The following is a 19,469-nucleotide window of genomic DNA, read 5'->3' on the forward strand; positions in this document are numbered from 1 at the left end:
TATCGAAGGACTCGACGTACATGATGTTGAGGCTACTTCCCCCATCCATGAGCACCTTGGAGAGGCGCTTCGAGCCCACAATTGGCTCAACGACGAGAAGGTAGGTCCCTGGGTGAGGGATCCTCTTCGGATGGTCACGACGATCGAAGACGATCAGGAACTCCAACCATCGGAGGTACTGTGGGACGATGGGTTCTGTCACGTGCACTTCACACTGGGCCACCTTGAGGCAGCACTTGTTGCCGTAAGCTTCGGACCCACCGAAGATCATGAGACATCCCGTCGTTTCAGGAAAGTTGTCGATGGGGACCTCTTGTTCTGCTGCCTTGGCGGGCTCCTCTGGCTTAGCCTTCTTGCTGGGCAGTTTGGAGATGAAGCGCTTCAGGAGCTCGCATTCGTGGAGCTTGTGATGGACGGGGAAGCCGTGGTTTTGGCACGACGAATCCATCAACTTCTAGAAGTGGTCACCCCCACTTTTCACGGTGACCTAGGGGGCTGACTCACTGTGGCAACTTCGCCCTCGTCGCGCTGGGGACGATGGTTCCTCCGGTGCTTGTCGGGGTGCTCCTGACGGTCCTTCTTTACGTTGCTTGCTTCACTGGAGTTGTGCGGGCTCTTCCCCTTGCGAAAGATGGCCCCGACAGCGTCCTCCCCGTCGACAAATTTGGTCGCTATGTCGAGGAGGTTGGCGGTGGTCTTTGGTCTCCCTCGGTCGAGCTCGTGGATGAGTGCTTTGTTGGTGGTGTCATACGTGAAGGCATTGACCACGTCGACGTCGGTGGTGTCAGGGAGTTTGTTCCTTTTCTGGCAGAACCTCTGGATGTAACCGGAGGCTTTCCCCACTCTTTTGGGTACACCTCTTGAGGTCCCAGGAGCTCCCATGGCATTTGTAGGTGCCCTGAAAATTTCCAACGAAGGACTTCCTGAGGTCGGCCCAATCGTGGATGGTGCCGTTTGGCGAGTGCTCAAGCTAGGTCCTCACTCCCTCTGCGAGGTGGGTGGAGAGGAACTGGATGATGAGATGATCATCCTTGATCCCCTTCATGCGATAAGCAAGGCGGTAATTGTCCAACTAAATGCCAGGATTTGAGGACCCGTCGTATTTGGTGATGTTGGCTGGCACTCGTACCTTTACGGTAAACTGTGCCTTCCTGATCGCGTGTTCGAAGGCATGTGGCTCTGGTCTAGGGCTGGAGCTACGCTCGTGCCTCCTTTTCACGCGCATGCTCTACTTCTTCTTACATGAAAATGAACAACACACATACTATCATTGACCTAAATATCTCAATGTATATAAAAAACAAAGTCCACCGAGTCTAAGAAGTGAGAACTAAAGTTGAATACAATCTGAAACATCGCGTATAAACAGGCTGAGTTTCAGCATTAGACTTTAGATACCTGCACAGGTAATCTGGTATTATACACCATTTATTTCATGACGGGATAAGTCAATCATTTTATAATGATATAGTATGACATCCAGCTTGATGTGGAATAGTTCGACGTTGTAAAACTAAAATGATTTTGGAACCATGCTTATTTATTTTATAAATCAGGGATACACTTGAGCTAAACCGTAGACATACATACAATCCCGTCAATTAATATCTTGATAGTGCCTTAGAAGAACCATTGTATGATTATGACGGCTCCGAAAAGGGTGATTGGAATGGCCAGGCTTACTGTGAACAAACTGTGAAATCCAATACTTTCACATCCTAGAAGCATAAGATACATCATTCCCCAAAAAGATATGCTCAAAAGTCAAAAGTAAAAAAAAAATATAAGCATACAAACTATAAGAAAGAAAGCATGCATGGTAAATAAGATATATCATTCTTACCCACATACATGGAACAACTTTGGAAAAGACAGAAATGCTGTATATTTATTTAGATGTATAGCAAAAAGCTATGTATCTAAAACAGAGGGTGCGGATAGTTTAAAACCAAACCGTGGACTCGTGGAGGCGAGAGGGCAGGGGCAGGGGCAGAATCGGCGCACCCGCGCGCGCCCCATGAACACGTGCGGCGGCGATGGACAAGGCGCCATGACAATCGCCTGCCACCCCCCTCCCTCCCTCTGACCCCTCGCCGATTTTCTAAAACGGTGACCGTACACCGGAAACGGGGGACACGCACATGTGCTGCCTGCTGCCGGTGCCGGGATTTGTTTTCTTTCCCAGCGAGCGAGACCAACGCCATCCCGGGACTGGCTGGGATGGGCGTCCCCCCACCCCCACCCTTGCGCGCGCGCACGTTCGCGCGGTGATGGTGTCGTCCCCCCACACGTGCTCGCTCGCCTTTCCGCGAGTAGGCGACGCCGAGCCATGCCGTGCATGCGGCTCGTGCCGCCGCCTGCGTGTCAGCGCTCGTCCAAGGCTGGGGCTGCGGCATTGGATGCTCCTGCAGAGGTGCTGGGATGCGGGGGCGACCACGTAGTACTTACTGAGTACGTCCGCGCGTGTTGGGGGAGGAGTAGATGCGGCCGTGCGTGGGCAACGTTGAGTGGTGAACCGGTGACGGCGTGCCGGCCTTTGATTCCCGTTCTGCTGCGGTCGGCGAGGAAGATACTGCGCTCGGTTCACGGTCACGGCTGGGTGAAAACTGGAAAGGGCGCCCGCCTGACCCAACACAAAAGGCGCCATCCCCGCCTGTGTTCTCTTCTCTTCTCGCCCACTCCCACCCCCCCCCCCCCCCCCCCCCCCCCCCCACCCCCACCGGGCGCTCGCTTTCCATGCCCCGGCCCCGTGTAAAGCAGCAGGCAGCAGCACATATTTTGGGGGCTTTTGGCAGGCACAAATCCAGGCGCCCTTGTCACCCACCGGATTCCAGACGCAGCCACGTCTGTTTGTTTTTGTCCCACAGCGGCAGCAGCCGTTTTCCTTCGGGCCTTTTTTTCCTTTTCTTTTCCGCGTGAATTCCAGGACGACGCTGATCGCAACGCACTCACAGTCACAGTTTCACACCATCGAAATCGTCACAGTGGTTGCTGTCGGAGCCAAGTAGAGATAATGGGACAAGCAAGCTGGGCAATACTAGCCAAGTAGAGATAGATAGATATATGTACGCAACTAAAGCGTAGTAGATGTTCAGTTGGTTAAGTTTTGTGGAACCTATTTATACACACACACAAAAATAGTACATTTCTGTGGTGTAATAAAGGGGTAGACATCGGCCCTGTTTGACACAGCTTATTTTCAGCTTCTTCACAAATTTAAGCAGAAGTTCTGCCAAACAGCTAACTTCTGCAGCAGATTATCAGTTTAGCTTCTTATCAGAATACACTAAAAACAGCAAACAAGCAGAAGCTACTTTTCACCATCTTATCAGATAAGCTGCTTTTTCAATAAGCAGCAGCTGTGCCTAACAGAGCCATCAAGTAGAAATTAGTTTATTTATTACTCCGATCCAACATCTGCAGTCCAAACAAACGGCCCATTGTGCTGCCGTGGGCGCCCAAACTTTCAAACCGAACCCACCGAAAACGATCCAGCCCATTCGGAAAGGCCGTCACACAGAGCCCAAACGAAAAGCCCTACAGTTGGTGCAAAGGAAGAAGAATCCGAGAAGCCCAGCCCACGCCTCCTCATCCACCCGGAGGCACCTCACACACACACACTCTCTCTCTCTCCACTGGCTGACGCCGCGACCGCCCCAACCCAACTGCCCTTTTCGGAGATCTCGCCGCCTCCGCCGTCGACTTCCGTCGCCCCCCTATCCCGCGTCCGGGCTTACCCGATGGCACGGCTGCACTGGCTTGAGGCCGTCCTGCCGCTGGGGATCATCGGCGGCATGCTCTGCATCATGGGCAACGCCCAGTATTTCATCCACAAGGCCGCGCACGGCAGGGTACGCCGCCTTCGTCTCCCCTCTCCCTCCCCCGCGCCCGCGCACCCTCTCTCTCTCGATTCACCCTACTCCGTGCTGACGCGCGCTGCTGGATTTTTTTTCCTCTCTGTGTATGCGTGAGTGGATGCAGCCGAAGCACATCGGGAACGATATGTGGGACGTCGCCATGGAGCGCCGCGACAAGAAGCTCGTGGAACAATCCTCCGGCAACTAGGTCTGGATCTGGTCCCTTGCCTATGATCTCCGTGGGTTTTGCTGGGATTCCCCTTGGGTGTCGGCCTCCAGGTGTGCGTGACTATGGTGGGATTGTTGCTGCGGGGTGATTCTAGGGTTTGGTTTCCACTCGGGATTCGTCGTTTGGGCTGGGTTAGGTTGGGAATTTAACTCTCTTGTGGCCCGAGGATAGAGGAGGAGGAGGCGGCGGTGTTATCGTATTGGTTGAAATTGTTTGCATATTCTGAATTTGTTGTTACTTTGTGCCCATCCTAACTTCTTTGGGCACCGCAAGTCCGCGATTGAATCGTGGAATTGGGAGAGGCTCAGGTTGTTTCCATATCAGTAGCCTGTTCTTTGAACTGTATGAAGCTAGATACCTGTAGACTATAGTTAACTACTTACCTCTCTACAAGGAAGAGAGAAACCTTCTATCTAACATATTCTAGTGCACGTTCAAAACTACAGTCTCTTCACAAATTATTATTCAGCTTATGGCTGCTTTCACCTTTCTCGTCTTCTTTGCCTCAATATCTGGGTTTAGTTGGCGCATTGTATTTATTCACAAAAAACGGGATTTGGACTCGATTTGGGGCTGGGTTAGCTTATAAATTGCTCCCTCTTGTTGTCCAAGGAGGCGGTTTAATCTGGTGGTGGAAATTTGGCTATTCTGTGGTAGTCTCTATTGCCAATTGACTACTCTGTGATCTTAATGAGAATTGAAAAGCTTCAGACCTTTTTCTGTTGCAGTAGTACCTCTTTTCAAGCATATCATGTTAGACAAACACAGCTAGATCTCTGAAACAACAAGACTGATGTTGCCAACACATCCCTAAATCCTCTGTACCACATCATAATCAACAAGACTTTGTTGCCAAATTACCATGAGATTCACTAGATGCAATAGATCCTGTCAAGAGATGATTTTCGTTTCTTGTAGCATTCTTTGTATGTCTATAGATGGCCAGATGGACCAGGCCAAATGGGTCACATGAGGCCCTGGTATTTTGGCCTGATCCAAGCATGACCCTCCCCTCCCGACTTGCCATGTTGGGCTGCCATGTCGGTATGTCACGGTCCAATAACAAGCTAAAAAATCTCTCCCATATCAGCCTCACATATCGTTATCCATACAACAAACATCAAACACTAGGACTCTAGGAGCCTCTTGTCTATCTCATCTCTCGTTTCTATTTCTCACTCCCACTCACAAGATACCATCTGCACCATCTCCATGCACAGGGAGTGTGTGGCTGCAGGGCAGATGGCGCGGTGCCGATGGTGTCAGGCGAGCGCAGCAGGATGAAGAGGCGACAGCAAATGCAACAGGGCCAAGGGGTGATGGGCTATCGGAAGCCTTCTGGGCTACTTGGTGCCTTGGGCCAGCCCAGTAGCTAGCCATGTCATGACTAGGCCGCTGGCTATGCCCATGGGTGGGCATGGCATGGCCCACCCCCCTCATGCTGTTCCTAATCAGACTCGTGCCGGGCCAGGCTGTCTGTTTGGCCATTTATATGTATATGTCTAGGGCTCTAGGCATCTTAAATAGATAAGACAAGAAACTGAATGAATAGTTTGTTTGATGTTGTATTCTATCCTTTTCCTCTTTTTTTCTATAAGTTCCCTTCCCCTTTATATTCTTATATAAACTTTAGGTGCTGTTTGGTTGTCTTTATCAGTGGCAATGTTAACGGAATCAAGTTTCGGTGGGATTTGTTGCATTGTAAGACAAAGCGGCAATTTGCTTGGTTCGTTTTTTAATGCTCAGAGTTAGCAGTGTAATCAGTTAACACCCATACTTGGGCGGTATTAAATTTGTATAGCCCGTATCTGTTCCCTCTGTTACCGGCAACGTTGTTGGCTCAACCAAGCCCCGAGTAATGTAATCTATCACTACTGTGAATCAATAATGGAGCAAAAATGATGAAGCAAACAACACCTTATAGTAGCCTCTATTGTTATATAAGGGGAAAACTCAAAAGTGAAGTTTAAATATTAGTAGTAGATGCAGGCATTCATCCAAAACATGGATGATTGTGCACTTAATTTATGATTTATTGTATTTGTCTTCTGTTGGTAAAATCTTGTGATGTCCTGTGAAGCTCCTCTATTTTATTTACCTTTGTAGCCAGTTTTGGGATGTTGCTTACTGCTCACTGTAGTTGTTTGTTAGCATTGTCAATAATGTAATGCAAGATCACTGACTGAAATTATTATGCACATTTCTGCAGGGTATTGATCAACCTCAAACTTTTCTGGATGTTGACGAACCTCGTTCAAAAGCACAGAAGTACTGCTCTTTTGTTTCCTGTACAATTGGAACCAAGACTTGTTTGTTTTGCTTTGAAATATCAACAGTTCGGAGAATAATCTGTATCTGACATCTGTTTAATTGAACAAAGCCAAATACTTTGTCAATTGTGTATGCACAATTATTTCCGCCACCGGGGCAGATCCATGAACACAAAAAAAAACACGTGTCACAGTTGTTTTGGCTTTTGTTTGATATATGTTTTGATCTGTCCATGGTGGGTCCAAACGGGGTACATCTGGATGATATAAGGAATTAAGGATACCCATTCTAATTAAACAAGGTGCAGGTTGCTGATCCTATTTGTCCTCTAGGAAATGCCAGTGAATCAGACGTTGTGCTGAAGAGCACTATAGGCGAGAAAACCACAATGGGACTGAATCGCAGCAATCAGTCATCTGGAAAGGAAGAATATCTGGTCATTGATCAGGAATCTTAACATCTGAAATAAAAATACCTGATCAATAATGGTTCTTTATTTTCACGCTGATCAGGTGAATCAGGTTTTACATTCAACAAAATCCAAATGACAAATCAGAGATGAAGAATCGTCAACCGTCCCTCGTCGTTTCTGGCGAAGAACCATCATCCTTGTAGCCCCGGGGCGACTCATTTGTGTTGCCGCCGGTGTTTGTGCTCAGCATCCTGGGGGATTCACTAGCAATTTCGACGCCGCTGTTTGTGTTCAGCATCCGCGGCGGTTCGTGGTCAGGGGTGCCGCCGCTGTTTGTGTTCAGCATCCGCGGCGATTCGTGGTCAGAGGTGACGCCACTGTTCGTGTTCAGGATCCGTGGCGATTCGCGGTCAGGGGTGCCGCCGCCGCCGCTGTTCGTGTTCAGGATCCGCGGCGATTCGTGGTCAGGGGTGACACCGCCGCCGCTGTTCGTGTTCAGCATTCGCGGCGACTCCGTCTGCTCAGTGGGCGACTGCGGTTCGGCGCCTGGATCGGCCGCCTGGTGCTCCTCTTCCTCCAGCACAAGCCGGGACGGCAGGCACTTGCGGCGATCTTGGTACTGTTCAGCCTCCAACTCCACGTCGTCGGCGTTGACGTCGTAATCGTCGTCTTCTTCCTCGATGTCGTCGTCGTCGTCGTCAAGGTTGACGACGTCCTGCATGTTGAGCTGGTAGTAGTCGACGATCTCCCGCAGGAACCGGTTCTCGCGGGCGTACACCGTGTTCTCGTGCGCCAACCGCGTCTTCTCCGCGAGCAGCGTCTCCAGCTGCCGCCGTATCTGATAGTAACACGAGCAACGGCAGGAGTGACATACGGTATGCGTACTTGACCTCACCTCACCATTATATTCGCCACTGGTTGCAGGGCGAGGCCGGTCGGTCGATCGGGCACGTACCAGGTCCTCGTCGGCGTCGTGGTTGCCATCCCGGAGCAGCCGGTTCTCCTCCTCCAGCTGCGCGCACCGCTCCTTGGAGAAGGCCAGGTCGGCCTTCAACGTCTTGAGCTCCCGCTGCAGCAGCTTCACCTTGGCGGCCATGGCGTTCGCTACCTGATCGAGGAGCACGTGCCAATGTGGAAGTTCTTCTTTCATATTCGTATAGTAGGCATCAGATAATGTTTCGCGCTTTAACTAAGTTTCTAACGTCGTCGCCGCGGCGAGAAAGAAGAACCAGCGGCCGGCATTAGCATCCTCCTCCTAACACGCAAAACGGGAGGGCACCTTACGTCGCGAGAGGCCTTGAGCTGAGGCGATTCCATGTCGGCCAGCATCGGCGACATGCTGGGGCTGGCCGGGGTCAGGTTTGCGGCCCGGAAGTCCATGCTGCACGCCTTCCTCCTGATGTGCAGCTTCCGGGCAGCAGCGACGACACCGCCGTGGCTGTTGCCTGACATTGTGTTGTCGGCCACCGCCAGGCCCTCCTTCTGCAAGGAAACGAGATCTCATCTCATTCATCAGGCGAGAAAATTTATTAGCAGATGTGGTGCGCGCGCAGAGAGCCTGAAGCAGTGGAAAGTATCGGTGAACCCACCTCAAGAACGTCCTTGATCTTCCCTCCGATGTCTAGCCTGCCTTCCAGCGTTCCTCTCCGTGCCGTGGGGCTCTGGCTCTCCGAGCTTCGGACCCGATCGTAGGACCAGCGAGATTCAGAGGTCTGGAAATTTCCATGGATATTAGAACTGACAAAAGGATCACGTCAACGCGCCTGATGATGGCTCTTCCTTCTCCTTTTGGTTTCAGAGTTGTTACCTGAATGCGTGGGGTGCCATTCTCGTCGAGCATGACCTTGGCTTTCTGAGCCAGAAGCCCCCAGAACCCATGCTTCGTGTGCTCTTTCTTGGATAGCTCGAGGTCGTACTTGGGCCCCTCGTCGTTTAGGCAAGTTGGCGATGTGTAGAGATGGGTGACAGGGTCCTACGATTGTTGGACAAGAATACAATGCAAGATGATCGTTCACGGACAGGGTCTAATCTATTTTGCAAAAGAACAATCACTGCATGCTCGTCTACGTATACCACCAGTACAACTCTGTTTTTTATTACAATTTTTGTTCAGGGAAATGCAAAACGGCATGAGTTTTCCGGTTTGTTCAGGGAAATTCTTGATCAGAGTTCAGGTGCACAAGAAATCCTACCTAGGACGAGTGCAAGGAGGAGGGGAGAATGGAGCACACCTGCAGCGGGCTACTCGGCTCGACGTCGCATTGGGCTTGGGCCCCCGCCGCCGCCGGAGCGGCGGGTAAGCGCTCGCCGATGGAAGGCAGCGTTAGGTCCCCGGGCGCGGCGGGCGAGGCCAGGGGAGAGGGGCGTTCGGGGCGGCGGCTGTCGTCCGCGAACCGTGTGGCGCGCGGGGACGCGATGGCCGGCGACGCGGAGCCGCCCGACGACGCCTGGCGGTGGTCCTCGACGAAGGTGGCCGAGCGCTGGATGCCCTGCTTCCGACGGTACGCCATCACCGAGACGTCGCGCGCGGTCGCACGCACGCAGACGGGGGTGGAGAGTGGAGCCTGGCGCTCTGCGTACCGTTTCTTGGGTGGAGCGGGCTCCTGGGGCGACGACGAGCTCTTTCCGGGGCTCTCCCGTTCCGCGGGACGGGAGCGGTGGTTGTGTCGTGGCCGTTATTTTTGGTAACGAACTCAGCCCGCGTTTTCAGGCCGCGCGAGTTTCTGTAGCGTGGCACCATGACCGGCCGGCAAGGAGCTGTGCCTGTGCATGGTTATTGGTTGCTTACAATACAATCATGAAATGACCGAGTCAGCGTTGTTACTCTGACGCTTGCACGGATGGCAGAGTTCTGAGTTCAATATGCTGAAAAATGCGTTAAATAGCAATTTTTAAATACATAATATAAAAAGTATTTAAGGTTCATCCATCTGGCATCAGGCCGTCGAAAATAAAACGGCCACCAGAAGTCCTCTGTATTCCTGTTGTGTGGAGTGGCGAAGCCTGAAACCTCCGACAACTTCCTCTGCCCTCACTTCCTCCGTGTAGTCGCCGGTGAGCAGGTTGAGGCACAGGTAGAAGGCACGGGTTGGCCATTGGCCTGGAGGAGTCCATTCTGATGCTACGACGAAGGAGGCGGCGGAGACAGGCCGACGGTGGGCGTGGCACGATGCCGGGGAGGAGGCAGCTCGGCATCGGCGGATAGCGTACGCTCGCCTCCGGCCATTGCACCTGTTCAGCCACGTGGCTGTGACGGGCGCCGCCTCATACACTACTCGCTAGTTTGAGAGTCCAAAAATCAAAGGAGATTGAACCGGCTAAAATTTCCTTCTTATTTAAAATTAAATAAGAAGAGAATTTTAGTCCCTCCAACCATCTTCGGTTTTTGAACTCCCAAACTAGTCTTACAAGTTGTCACCCTCCCTATCGCCGTAAAGGAGGTGTTGTCACGAATGAAGAGCCTGCAATGAGTATGGAATCGTCTGCAACATGTATAGAACAAACGATGTATTTGAGACGACGTGGACGAGGACGAGTTAAATAGCCACTTGGAGTTAGACGCATTACTCCGTGTGTTCTTTTTATTTATCACATTTTAATTTAAAAATAAACATGCGGTCGATGAATATTGGAGAGTGCAGCTAGTACTATAATATATACCATGTGTTTGGTTTCGTGCAGAGGTTAAGCCCGGCGCACGAGAGCCTGGGCCGCCAGGTACGCCCGATATGATCTTCCCCACACATGCAGTCAAGAGCCCCTTTTTTAGCCTGTGCTGCATGGGCGGATGCAGCCCATGCCCCCTGCATACAGGTTAACAAAGAAAAGCCTACGCTTAGCCAATACATACGAAGGATCTGGCCAAGCGCGTCCACATAACAAAACACGCAGATAGAGTCTGAGCAAAACTAGCACACTGGAGTGTCCATGTGGCCCCGTTTTTTACTGGCCCCTCGATCTCATCCCGACGGTTCAGCTGCCTGCGGTGCGGGTGCTTGACTTTGTCCTACCGTTTACTTAGCAGAACACGTCCTCTTCGCTGTAGGAAGGAAAATGCATCGTATTCTTTGTGCTGCGTGACTACTATCCAGCTTCAGCAGGCCTCTTTGGGCTGCCTCTGTCGTGATGAGCTGCAACGAGTTCGCTGGCTCCCTGGTGGTGGCATCCATGTCGAACACTCGAACTCGACGTCCGCGATGAAGGACCTCAATTCCAAGAAGAGGAAGGCGACCACAGCGACAAGGGTGAAGGCAACCCCTCCACCATTCTAGCCTCTGGACCACATCGACCTGAGTGGAACCAAGGCGATGTTGTTGCACGCCGGGTGTGCGAACGCGACACCCGTGACGGCGCCGGACATCGCGTTACCGGTGAGATCACCTGTAGTGCGGAGAGTGCGGCCAGCGCCACGGCGCTCAGCGTCCCGAACAAAGAATTGCTGCAGGTCACAATAGACCAGACTACCAGAGCGACGATAGCAGCGACCCTGCCACAAGGAGCAGCGACCCACTAAGTAGATCAAACACATAGGACACACAGATATAATTTCGAAAACTCTTCAATGCGAATGGAAAAAATCATGGGTGCCGATCAGCAACAATCTCACCATTTTTCAGATGTTTACATATCACAGAAGATTTACAATTGAGATAACTATCTCCTACGACTTATAAGAATATTTATATCTGAGTAGTGAACACACGACAATATCTGAGAGAGTGTTGCGTGTAGGGCGAGGTCAGAGTTACAGGCATTTAGGGCGTGTTTGCGATCCTGTGCCGGGCCGGCTCGGCCCGTTCAACTGGTCCAGACTGAGGCTAGTCTGTTCCGGTTACTGTAACTCACTTTGTTTGTGCACTTGTACCGTATAAGCCTAGCTCAGACGAGCTGTTGTTTGTCACCCAGTAAATCATCGGACTAGAAGGCTAAAACTAACTAAACGTGGAAACCTTACACCATAAGCAGCCAGACTCCCAGGAAAACGGACATTGATCTCGTTTTTGTGGAGTCAGTCTAAGAGGTTAAATTTGTAGATGCACAGTCAGGCTCCCGAGCAAGTTAGACGACGCAAACACGAGAATTGTAGCCCGGAAGCGCAGCCAGGCCGGTGGGCCATGGCGGCAAACACGCACTTAATAAAAGTAGTATAGATTAGGTGCTGTCCGAAGCACACCTCACGGCACGGCTGACGGGCCTTTCCGTTCCGCCGCTCGCATTCTCCCAACCCTCACCAACGGCTAAATGCTTGGAGGTATATCGTCGAACACCTGACTTGCGTTGCGTGACAGCGCACCCCGAGACCCCGATAAGATGTGGCGGCTCTCTTCGGCCGCGGCGCTCCTCCGACGCTCGCTCGCCGCCACCGCGCGCCTCTCCGTTCCGGTACTGCCCTTATCTGCTTTACCCATTTTTTGTGATTTCAGCAAAAGAAATTCCGCCGCGGTGCTTGGTTAGCGCGGACCTGTCACGAATTCGAGAATCAAGTACAGCCTCACTTGAATCCAAGCACTTGCTAGAACGTGCGCTGCACGGCTAGATTACTACCTCGCTGAGGGGTTGATTGATTCCTTGCGATTTCAGCTCAGCGTGAATTAAGATTCCTGTGACGGATTATCTAGTAGACTTAGTGTCTTTTCTTAGCAACCAGGATCCGATCCTTGGTCCGGTTGTTGAACGTTTGAATAAGTTATTTCCTTTTTCTTTTTTTCACCTATGCTGTTTTTATTGTGGTAGCCGGTACTCAAAATGGTGAAATGATATCAGAAGTTTCATTTATTTTTTACATCCAGAGGTATTTGATGCGTGCCTTGCTCGTGGTACAGCCCACTGCACGCACTAATTCACCCATGGCTGTGCGTTGCCTACAACAGTGTGGTTCAGATAACACCGACGATGACAGGGTCATTCAGGCGTTTAAGCGGTGCTGCTCAACCAGTGCAAGCAGTGGTGTTTCAGATGCATCACCATGTGCTGCTTATGTCGAGAACCTCTGCAGATCTGGCAATCTTGTTGATGCTGTTCGTGTTCTTCGACATCTGCATGACGAGCAGATCCATGTCGGCCTGCACACCTTTAATATGTTACTGCAACACACAGCTGAAGCAAACATCTTTACTCTTTTTGCCAAGGTATTCAGGTACCTGCTGCTTTCAGAACTTACTCCTGATTCAACTTCATATATGAATGTTGCATTGGCCCTCCAGAAGTTGGATGACTGTGAAATGATACTCAAATTTGTAAGAGAAATTTTGGAAATCACACACTCTAGAGATGCTACAGTTATGAATCGCATTATCTTTGCCACAGCCAAATACGGACACATTGATAAAAGTTTGGTCATTTTCGAAGAGTTGAAGAAATATGAAACCAGCTTGGATGTTGTCACGTTCAACACTGTTTTGGACATGCTAGGGAAAGCTGGACGGGTGGACCAAATGCTTGGTGAGGTGAAGCTAATGGAAAAACTTAGGCATTTTCCTGACATTGTGACATACAATACACTAATAAACTGCATGCGAAGGCTTGGTAGACTAGATTTGTGCAAAAGGTTTGCTTTGGAAATGGTAGAGAGAGGCATCACTCCAGATTTGAGGACATATACTGCACTAATTGATAGTTTTGGACGGTCTGGCCATATTACTGAAGCCCTGGAAATGTTTCACGAGATGAAAAAGTCGCACCAACCTTCAGTTTATGTCTACCGTGCATTGACAAGCAACTTGAAAAAGGCTGGACATTTTGAACTAGCACAAAAGCTCACCGAGGATATGAATTCAAGTGCTTCAGAGTTAATAGGCCCAGAAGATTTCAAGCCAAATAATAAGGGTATAAGGTTTAGAAAAAATGGCTAAGAGGTCACTGGTTGATTTTTGAGGCCTGAATTCTTTTTATTTGCGCTATGTGCTCACCCGTAGTCCCATACTGCTATAGATTCTGGCGTTGGTTGGAATGTTTTGGAGAATGAAGCTCAAAGAATTAGAGAGATACAAAGCTTTAAGATGGCAGAAGCATGATGGTTAGGCAGACATGCAGTGATACAGGGTCAAGAGGACCTACTGACCTGAATGGGCATTTTTGCTGCATCATTTTAAGCAGCTCACGAGTCACGAGAAATTTGAAGACTCACCCATTTAGACGACCTGAAAGGCTGCATCTGTGACTCATTGATCGCTTTATGTAACATAGGCACACTGCAGGATTTGGCTGTGTGCCTGTGACATAGGCGAATATCATGCTAGGCAGAAACATGAAAAACTACTGCTTCTGCAATTAGTTTTTTTCCTGTGAATCTTTAGGCATGAAAAGGGACAAGTTTCCATATTTTCTCCGTTTCTTTACCCTTGTAATCAGAGAGTGTATAACGTACTATGAGTTGACGAAGTTCAATTTATTATCTTAGCTATTCGATCGTACTATGTACTCCCTCTGTCCGAAAATAAAATTTGTTTTAGAGATTTATTGAATTCACACAATATTTGGTATATGTTTTATACGTGTCTAGATACCTTTCTCGGCCTTTTGGCTAAGATACTTATCAGTTTAATTTGAATATAAACATAAAAATTAAGAGCTGAAACGAGTACTATTTTAGAACGGAGGAAGCATGTATTTTGTCGTTCCTTTTCTCAGGTGAGGTTGTCCAATACTGTCGTTCTCATTCTCTTCAGGATATGTCTTTCGACTGAATTCCTACCTTCTACACAGAAGCTCTACAGAAACTTTCTTGGCTGTATAAAAGCGCGGACAAATGCTGAAATAGGTAGTGTTTGAGTATCTCTAAGCACTGGATTAGGATTCTCAGTCTCAGACCAACCGGTGGTGATGGGCTCATGGCACCATGTACAGATGGCAACGGACACAACTATGTTGGGTTTTGCCAACCTAAAACAGTGCCTATATGAGATATGCTTACTAAAACTCATGACCCATCACATATTCATTTTTATGTCCAATCTCATGTCTGCTCAGATCATGGGAACAGAACGGGCACCTAAGGATGTAAACGATACAAATATTTTTCCAATCAGTAGAAAACAATCTAGTCTCGCATATCAAAACATTAGAGTCAAATTCAGAAATTTATACTGCATATCAAAACTGGCATATCAAAACTGGGTTTGCTTCCAAATAGAACCTAAGGCTCATGATTGCTGAGTTGCTTCTACGTAGGCATCTCCTAGCCTCCTTTATAGCGCACCTCCTCACTATGCTTCTGTGTAAAGCAGTGTGATAGTAAACTCACAAACCGCAGCTAATAGTGTGCACCGTGCCCGCATGAGCAGGCCGGAGCATTTTGATAGTTCGGCGGCCCAAGCACCAAACAGACGCACACCCTCGTCGCCATTCAGTTTAAGCAAATGCAGTTTCAGATAATTTTGCACGGGTCAAGTTCAGGACCCCTTTTTTTTTTCTAGTTCTCTGAGTTTGGAGACCTAAGTGATACACTCAAATAAAAAAGATTCGTTCATGCTGAAGTATGACTAAGAGACTAGGTATGGATTTATACAATCGAAGTGATCTACCACTTTGATTCGTTCTCTTTGAGCTCGAGTATCAACTGTGAAGGTAAATCGCCAAGGCCTAAATGTCAGTCATGGCAATCGGCTGGAATGTGGGGGCATTAGAATGTCCTGTGCTTTTCGCGCGGCCATAGATCATCAATACAACCTTAAGAAGGAACGTCAGAGTAATCTATCATCTGACACGTGTTTAATTTTCTATTTCTTTCTGAATGACTGCAAGAAATCTTGGTCTGCACATTAGGTGAAACTCGGCAGATTTGATGCACAAAGCATTTTATAATTCTTATTTTTTTTATAGTAATCCTAAAAGAAATTTCCGTTCATAATCTCACTAGTATTGCTGCAGTGATATCAGGTGCTTCGGCAATTCATCTAATACTCCCTCCCATTTTTTTATTTGAGGTTTGTTAGTAGACAGTTGAACTATTCAGCGTCAAATAAAAAAATGGAGGTAGTACATAAAAAGGTACTTGCTTTGTTCTTGGCTTTAAGCTTGTTATCTGATATTTTGCCACCAGGGATACGATTCTGATTTAGGAGGAAACCTCCAAATTGATTCAGAGGGACTTATCACAATTTTTAACAATGTGTGTCCTCTTTCGGTTTGTATAATTAAGTTTGTGACGTGTACTTTATATTCATGGTGCATCCTTGTATAATTGTTTGTGAAATGGGTACATCTAAATTCTATTCACATAACCATGAACGGCATATATATCTGCATATTGGCGTCGTAGTTATCCGGTTTCTATGATTGTTCTTGTTTGTTTGTCAATTGCTAATGTATCTACTTTAGGTACCAGATAAGTTTTCTAAAATTTGGAGTTGCCGCTTTCACTTGTCATTCAGAAACTTCTATTCATGAAAGGTGTATGTGCATAGTAGAGAATGGTGTACTATACATAAAGTAGAGCTGATATGATCCTTTTACCAATGACGGTGATATTGTACCGTATCTTTTTATTGAAGGTCTGCGAAAGAGCCCTAGCCGAGTTGGTTAGATGTTCTGAGTAGCACTCCTAAATTTCTAGGTCCAACTCCCCGTGGGAGCGAATTTCAGGCTATGGTTAAAAAAATCCCCTCGTCTCACGCTAAAGTACAGGTCTAAGGTTCAGCTCCGGTCCAAGTCGTTCTCATATGGGCTTCGATGACGCTGTGTATATTGGTGACCAATATTACTTCAGATACAAACATTTATCTCTTTTTTCACATTGTTATGGCACCATATCTATGTAATTATCCGTTATGGCTTGTTCGTTTTGCTCTCAATTCATGTGAATTGAGTGGTTTAAATCCTAAACAAATTAAAACATTTCATATTTTTTTCAATCCCATCTAATTCACATGGAGATATGAATAACCTAACAAGGCCTTAGTTGGGTGCTTCGCCAACTTCACTGAATTTGAATCCGATAATATGCCATGGTCTGAAGGTGGAGCAGACAGCAGACACTTGATTTTCATTAGTCGGAATGCCCCGCTCATATTTTTGTTTTCTCAATAAATAAACTAGTACTGAACAGTAGCTCTGCTTCTGCAGAGTGCATGTGGATGTCTTGTACCTGCAGTACCTTTGAGCAAAGGTTTCTGTCGTGCGCGTTTTCGTGCAATTATTTGATGAAAACTAGAAGGGATGGTCCAGATTGCTGCGGGCACTGTGGATGACAATGGCCTGAACGGAAATTGGACGGCCTATATAATAATTGGCTTATATATATAATATAGGTCATTACTCATTCGTATATGAGTGTATGGAGGGAGATTATATTAAAAGGTAAATGTATATGTTAGTGTGTGATGTTCCTATCCTGATGTGGAAATTTAGCTTGCATGAAGAGATATTAGATTATGACAATGTTAGTAGATGATGTGTAGCTTGTTGCTATGGACATGATCTCTAGCATGAAGATATATATGATGACTTGTGTAATTGTATGATTGGATAGCGGGGTTTGAAAATGTGACTGCGTTGTAACATGAGGATGGAAAATTCCATCACATCTCTAGCTAGCCTAAGCAACAGAACCCAAGCTAGCCTTTTCCGATAGTGAAATCTTCCGTCCAATTGTTTCCGCTAATAACGAAGCTTCCTCCGATGGGTACAATACAAAGTTTCAGTAGCAGGAGGCCGTCAAATTAATGGAGAGACTTTTGCGTATAGAAGCCATAGCCTTTCAACGACGTGACGTCTGGTTGATGGATCCAGCGCCAGGCGACAGGAACATCCAAGGGTGCAGTGGACCACCATGAGGGGCCGATGTGCTTACAGCGTCAACGAGTACGGTTTGCCCAGCAGAAAGGAAATGGCTCGATCAGCATGAGGTGGACCGATGGAGCTGCCGATGAGGTGGACCGACCTATAGCCGCAGCGGTGTTTCGCCGAGACGACGGCGATATGGTCCTACTCGTACAGGCCTTTTCTTCCTCCCGCGGCTCCTGGCCCATCCGTCCGCTGGAGCTAAGGACGCCACCGCATCACGTCGCGTGTCTACGTACGCGGAGCTGCTGATGAGACGGCCTCTTGTCTTGATCGACCGGAGGAAGGAGACGTGTGACGCGGAGATGGAGTAGTCAAAAGCCGCCGGAGGAATTGATGAAGCTGGTGGCTGCGGCTGCGGAGTGACCAGCCCAGCTGAAATCAGTCGCGCGCACCATTTGGGCCGCGTCCCGTCAGGCCGTCGCCTTCTCCGATCCTGTTGCCGCTGTGGCGTGGATGGAGAAGTTCGTCGACCAGCCGGAGGCTGAGCAGGTTTTGCCGGGATCTCGGTGGATTGCGCCTGCAAAGGGATATGGTTGAAGAATTGGAGTGTCGCTCGTCTAGTCTCGCGATGGTCGCCCAAGTGACGTAGTAAGTGCTTCCCCCGTTCCGTTTCAAAGCGCAAGACATTTTATAATTTAGAACCATCTCACCGTCTATATAACCACGCCTCTAGCCAAGTAAAATCTATACTTTTTGTTGACATTTTTTTACCGTGGTTTCACATGTTCTCATTTAGTAAACAGCTTCAGTACTACTCTTTCTCAAAATTACACATATCCTAAAGGATCTCATTCAAATAATTGAGACCACTCCAACTCCAAATTTTAGGATGGAGTTAAGCGAAGTCAGCGAAACACCTCAACTTTATTTTTTTGAGCAACCCAACTCCATAGAGTTTTTGAAGCTCTATTTTATTTTGAATCAAGAGTGTCGATTAAACAATACAACAATTTGTTCTATTTTTTTTTCTTTCTCCCGCATTACCCACCTTGCGCGCTCTTGCGTCGTTCCACCCAACGCCGCCCCCCGGGCTAGCGTCGTCTCCTCGCTCGCACTGCCCCCGGCGGCAAGCGTACCCCTGCCCTTCCCTGTGGCCTATTGCGCCTACCGCGCGCTATCGCACATCCCCTGCGCCATCGACGACCAGCTATCCAAAGTCCAAACATCTAGTGTCGCCCTGATCGACCACGCTACCCTCCCCTATGCCCTGCCTCCATACCATATTGTCGTCTTGCCTCGTGTAACACCCCGTCCACTCTAAGACGACCCACGATATTTACTTCTAACAGCCCTCTAGGATCATAGACCATCTTCACAGACCAACACAAGTCTTTTGTGACGCACTTGTCCTCACTCATACGCACCCGAGAAAACTTCTTGGTTAGTCACCCACTCTAGACCAACCACACTAGCACTATAGAATGACTTCAAATGAATCTGATAGATTTTTAGATGTATGCACATAGTCCAATTCCAACATTATTACTCTAGAGTTTCTTAGTTTTCTAATAGATTTCAAGCACCTTGTCATATGTCGTAGACTTCATGTTATCCTTAAGACAATTCACTTTGATTATCATGAAGATAACCGGCCGGTATTGATTTTTCAACTCTATGCATGTGCTCTATAATGGTACTCCCTTTGTTCGAGAAAGAATAAAATTCTACTACACAATTATGTTGCAGTATCTTAAGTTTGGCCAATTATAGGGAAAAGGTATTAACATGTATCATACTACCCTATTTTTTTACTTGACGCTAGCTAGTGCAATTTTACACTAACCAACGTCAAGTATAAAAAACGGAGTATCAAATAAATATCACTAGGTTAATTATAATATATATTTTTTGTAACAAATTGGTTTAGATTTTTAAATTGCTAAATATTTGATCAAATATAAACCATTTACATTGGTAT

General features: G+C 48.1%; 3 protein-coding genes across 4 annotated transcripts; 2 read left to right on the forward strand and 1 right to left on the reverse strand.

Moving 5' to 3' along the window:
• Positions 1–3,590: 3,590 nt before the first annotated feature.
• LOC100501943 (NADH dehydrogenase [ubiquinone] 1 alpha subcomplex subunit 1) lies at positions 3,591–6,527 on the forward strand. Its single transcript, NM_001328085.1, has 3 exons — positions 3,591–3,851; positions 3,982–4,065; positions 6,296–6,527. The coding sequence occupies exons 1-2, from the start codon at positions 3,741–3,743 to the stop codon at positions 4,063–4,065; spliced, it is 195 nt and encodes a 64-aa protein (NP_001315014.1). The 5' UTR covers positions 3,591–3,740; the 3' UTR covers positions 6,296–6,527.
• A 22-nt stretch (positions 6,528–6,549) lies between these two features.
• Positions 6,550–9,450, reverse strand: LOC103630511 (uncharacterized). The gene is made up of 6 exons (XM_008651576.4): positions 9,001–9,450; positions 8,577–8,741; positions 8,359–8,481; positions 8,054–8,251; positions 7,725–7,877; positions 6,550–7,607 (listed from the first exon to the last, which is right to left on the reverse strand). Exons 1-6 carry the CDS (start codon positions 9,277–9,279, stop codon positions 6,927–6,929), a joined length of 1,599 nt encoding a protein of 532 aa, XP_008649798.2. The 5' UTR covers positions 9,280–9,450; the 3' UTR covers positions 6,550–6,926.
• Positions 9,451–11,927: 2,477 nt separating this feature from the next.
• LOC100275714 (uncharacterized) lies at positions 11,928–14,241 on the forward strand. Of its 2 annotated transcripts, none has more exons than XM_008649416.4 (2): positions 11,928–12,151; positions 12,592–14,241. In XM_008649416.4, exons 1-2 carry the CDS (start codon positions 12,080–12,082, stop codon positions 13,618–13,620), a joined length of 1,101 nt encoding a protein of 366 aa, XP_008647638.1. In that variant the 5' UTR covers positions 11,928–12,079; the 3' UTR covers positions 13,621–14,241.
• Positions 14,242–19,469: the final 5,228 nt, after the last annotated feature.

This window comes from Zea mays, chromosome 6 (genome assembly GCF_902167145.1).
Source record: "Zea mays cultivar B73 chromosome 6, Zm-B73-REFERENCE-NAM-5.0, whole genome shotgun sequence".
Taxonomy (NCBI): Eukaryota; Viridiplantae; Streptophyta; class Magnoliopsida; order Poales; family Poaceae; genus Zea; species Zea mays.

Coding starts and splice junctions, on each gene's coding strand:
- LOC103630511 (XM_008651576.4), bottom strand. CDS start 9,279: ATGGCGTACCGTCGGAAGCAGGGCATCCAGCGCTCGGCCACCTTCGTC. Junction 7,878..8,053: donor AGCTCAAGGCCTCTCGCGAC/GTAAGGTGCCCT, acceptor CTCCTCGATCAG/GTAGCGAACGCCATGGCCGC. Junction 7,608..7,724: donor ACGACGCCGACGAGGACCTG/GTACGTGCCCGA, acceptor TGTTACTATCAG/ATACGGCGGCAGCTGGAGAC.
- LOC100501943 (NM_001328085.1), top strand. CDS start 3,741: ATGGCACGGCTGCACTGGCTTGAGGCCGTCCTGCCGCTGGGGATCATC. Junction 3,852..3,981: donor ACAAGGCCGCGCACGGCAGG/GTACGCCGCCTT, acceptor GAGTGGATGCAG/CCGAAGCACATCGGGAACGA.
- LOC100275714 (XM_008649416.4), top strand. CDS start 12,080: ATGTGGCGGCTCTCTTCGGCCGCGGCGCTCCTCCGACGCTCGCTCGCC. Junction 12,152..12,591: donor CCGCGCGCCTCTCCGTTCCG/GTACTGCCCTTA, acceptor CTCGTGGTACAG/CCCACTGCACGCACTAATTC.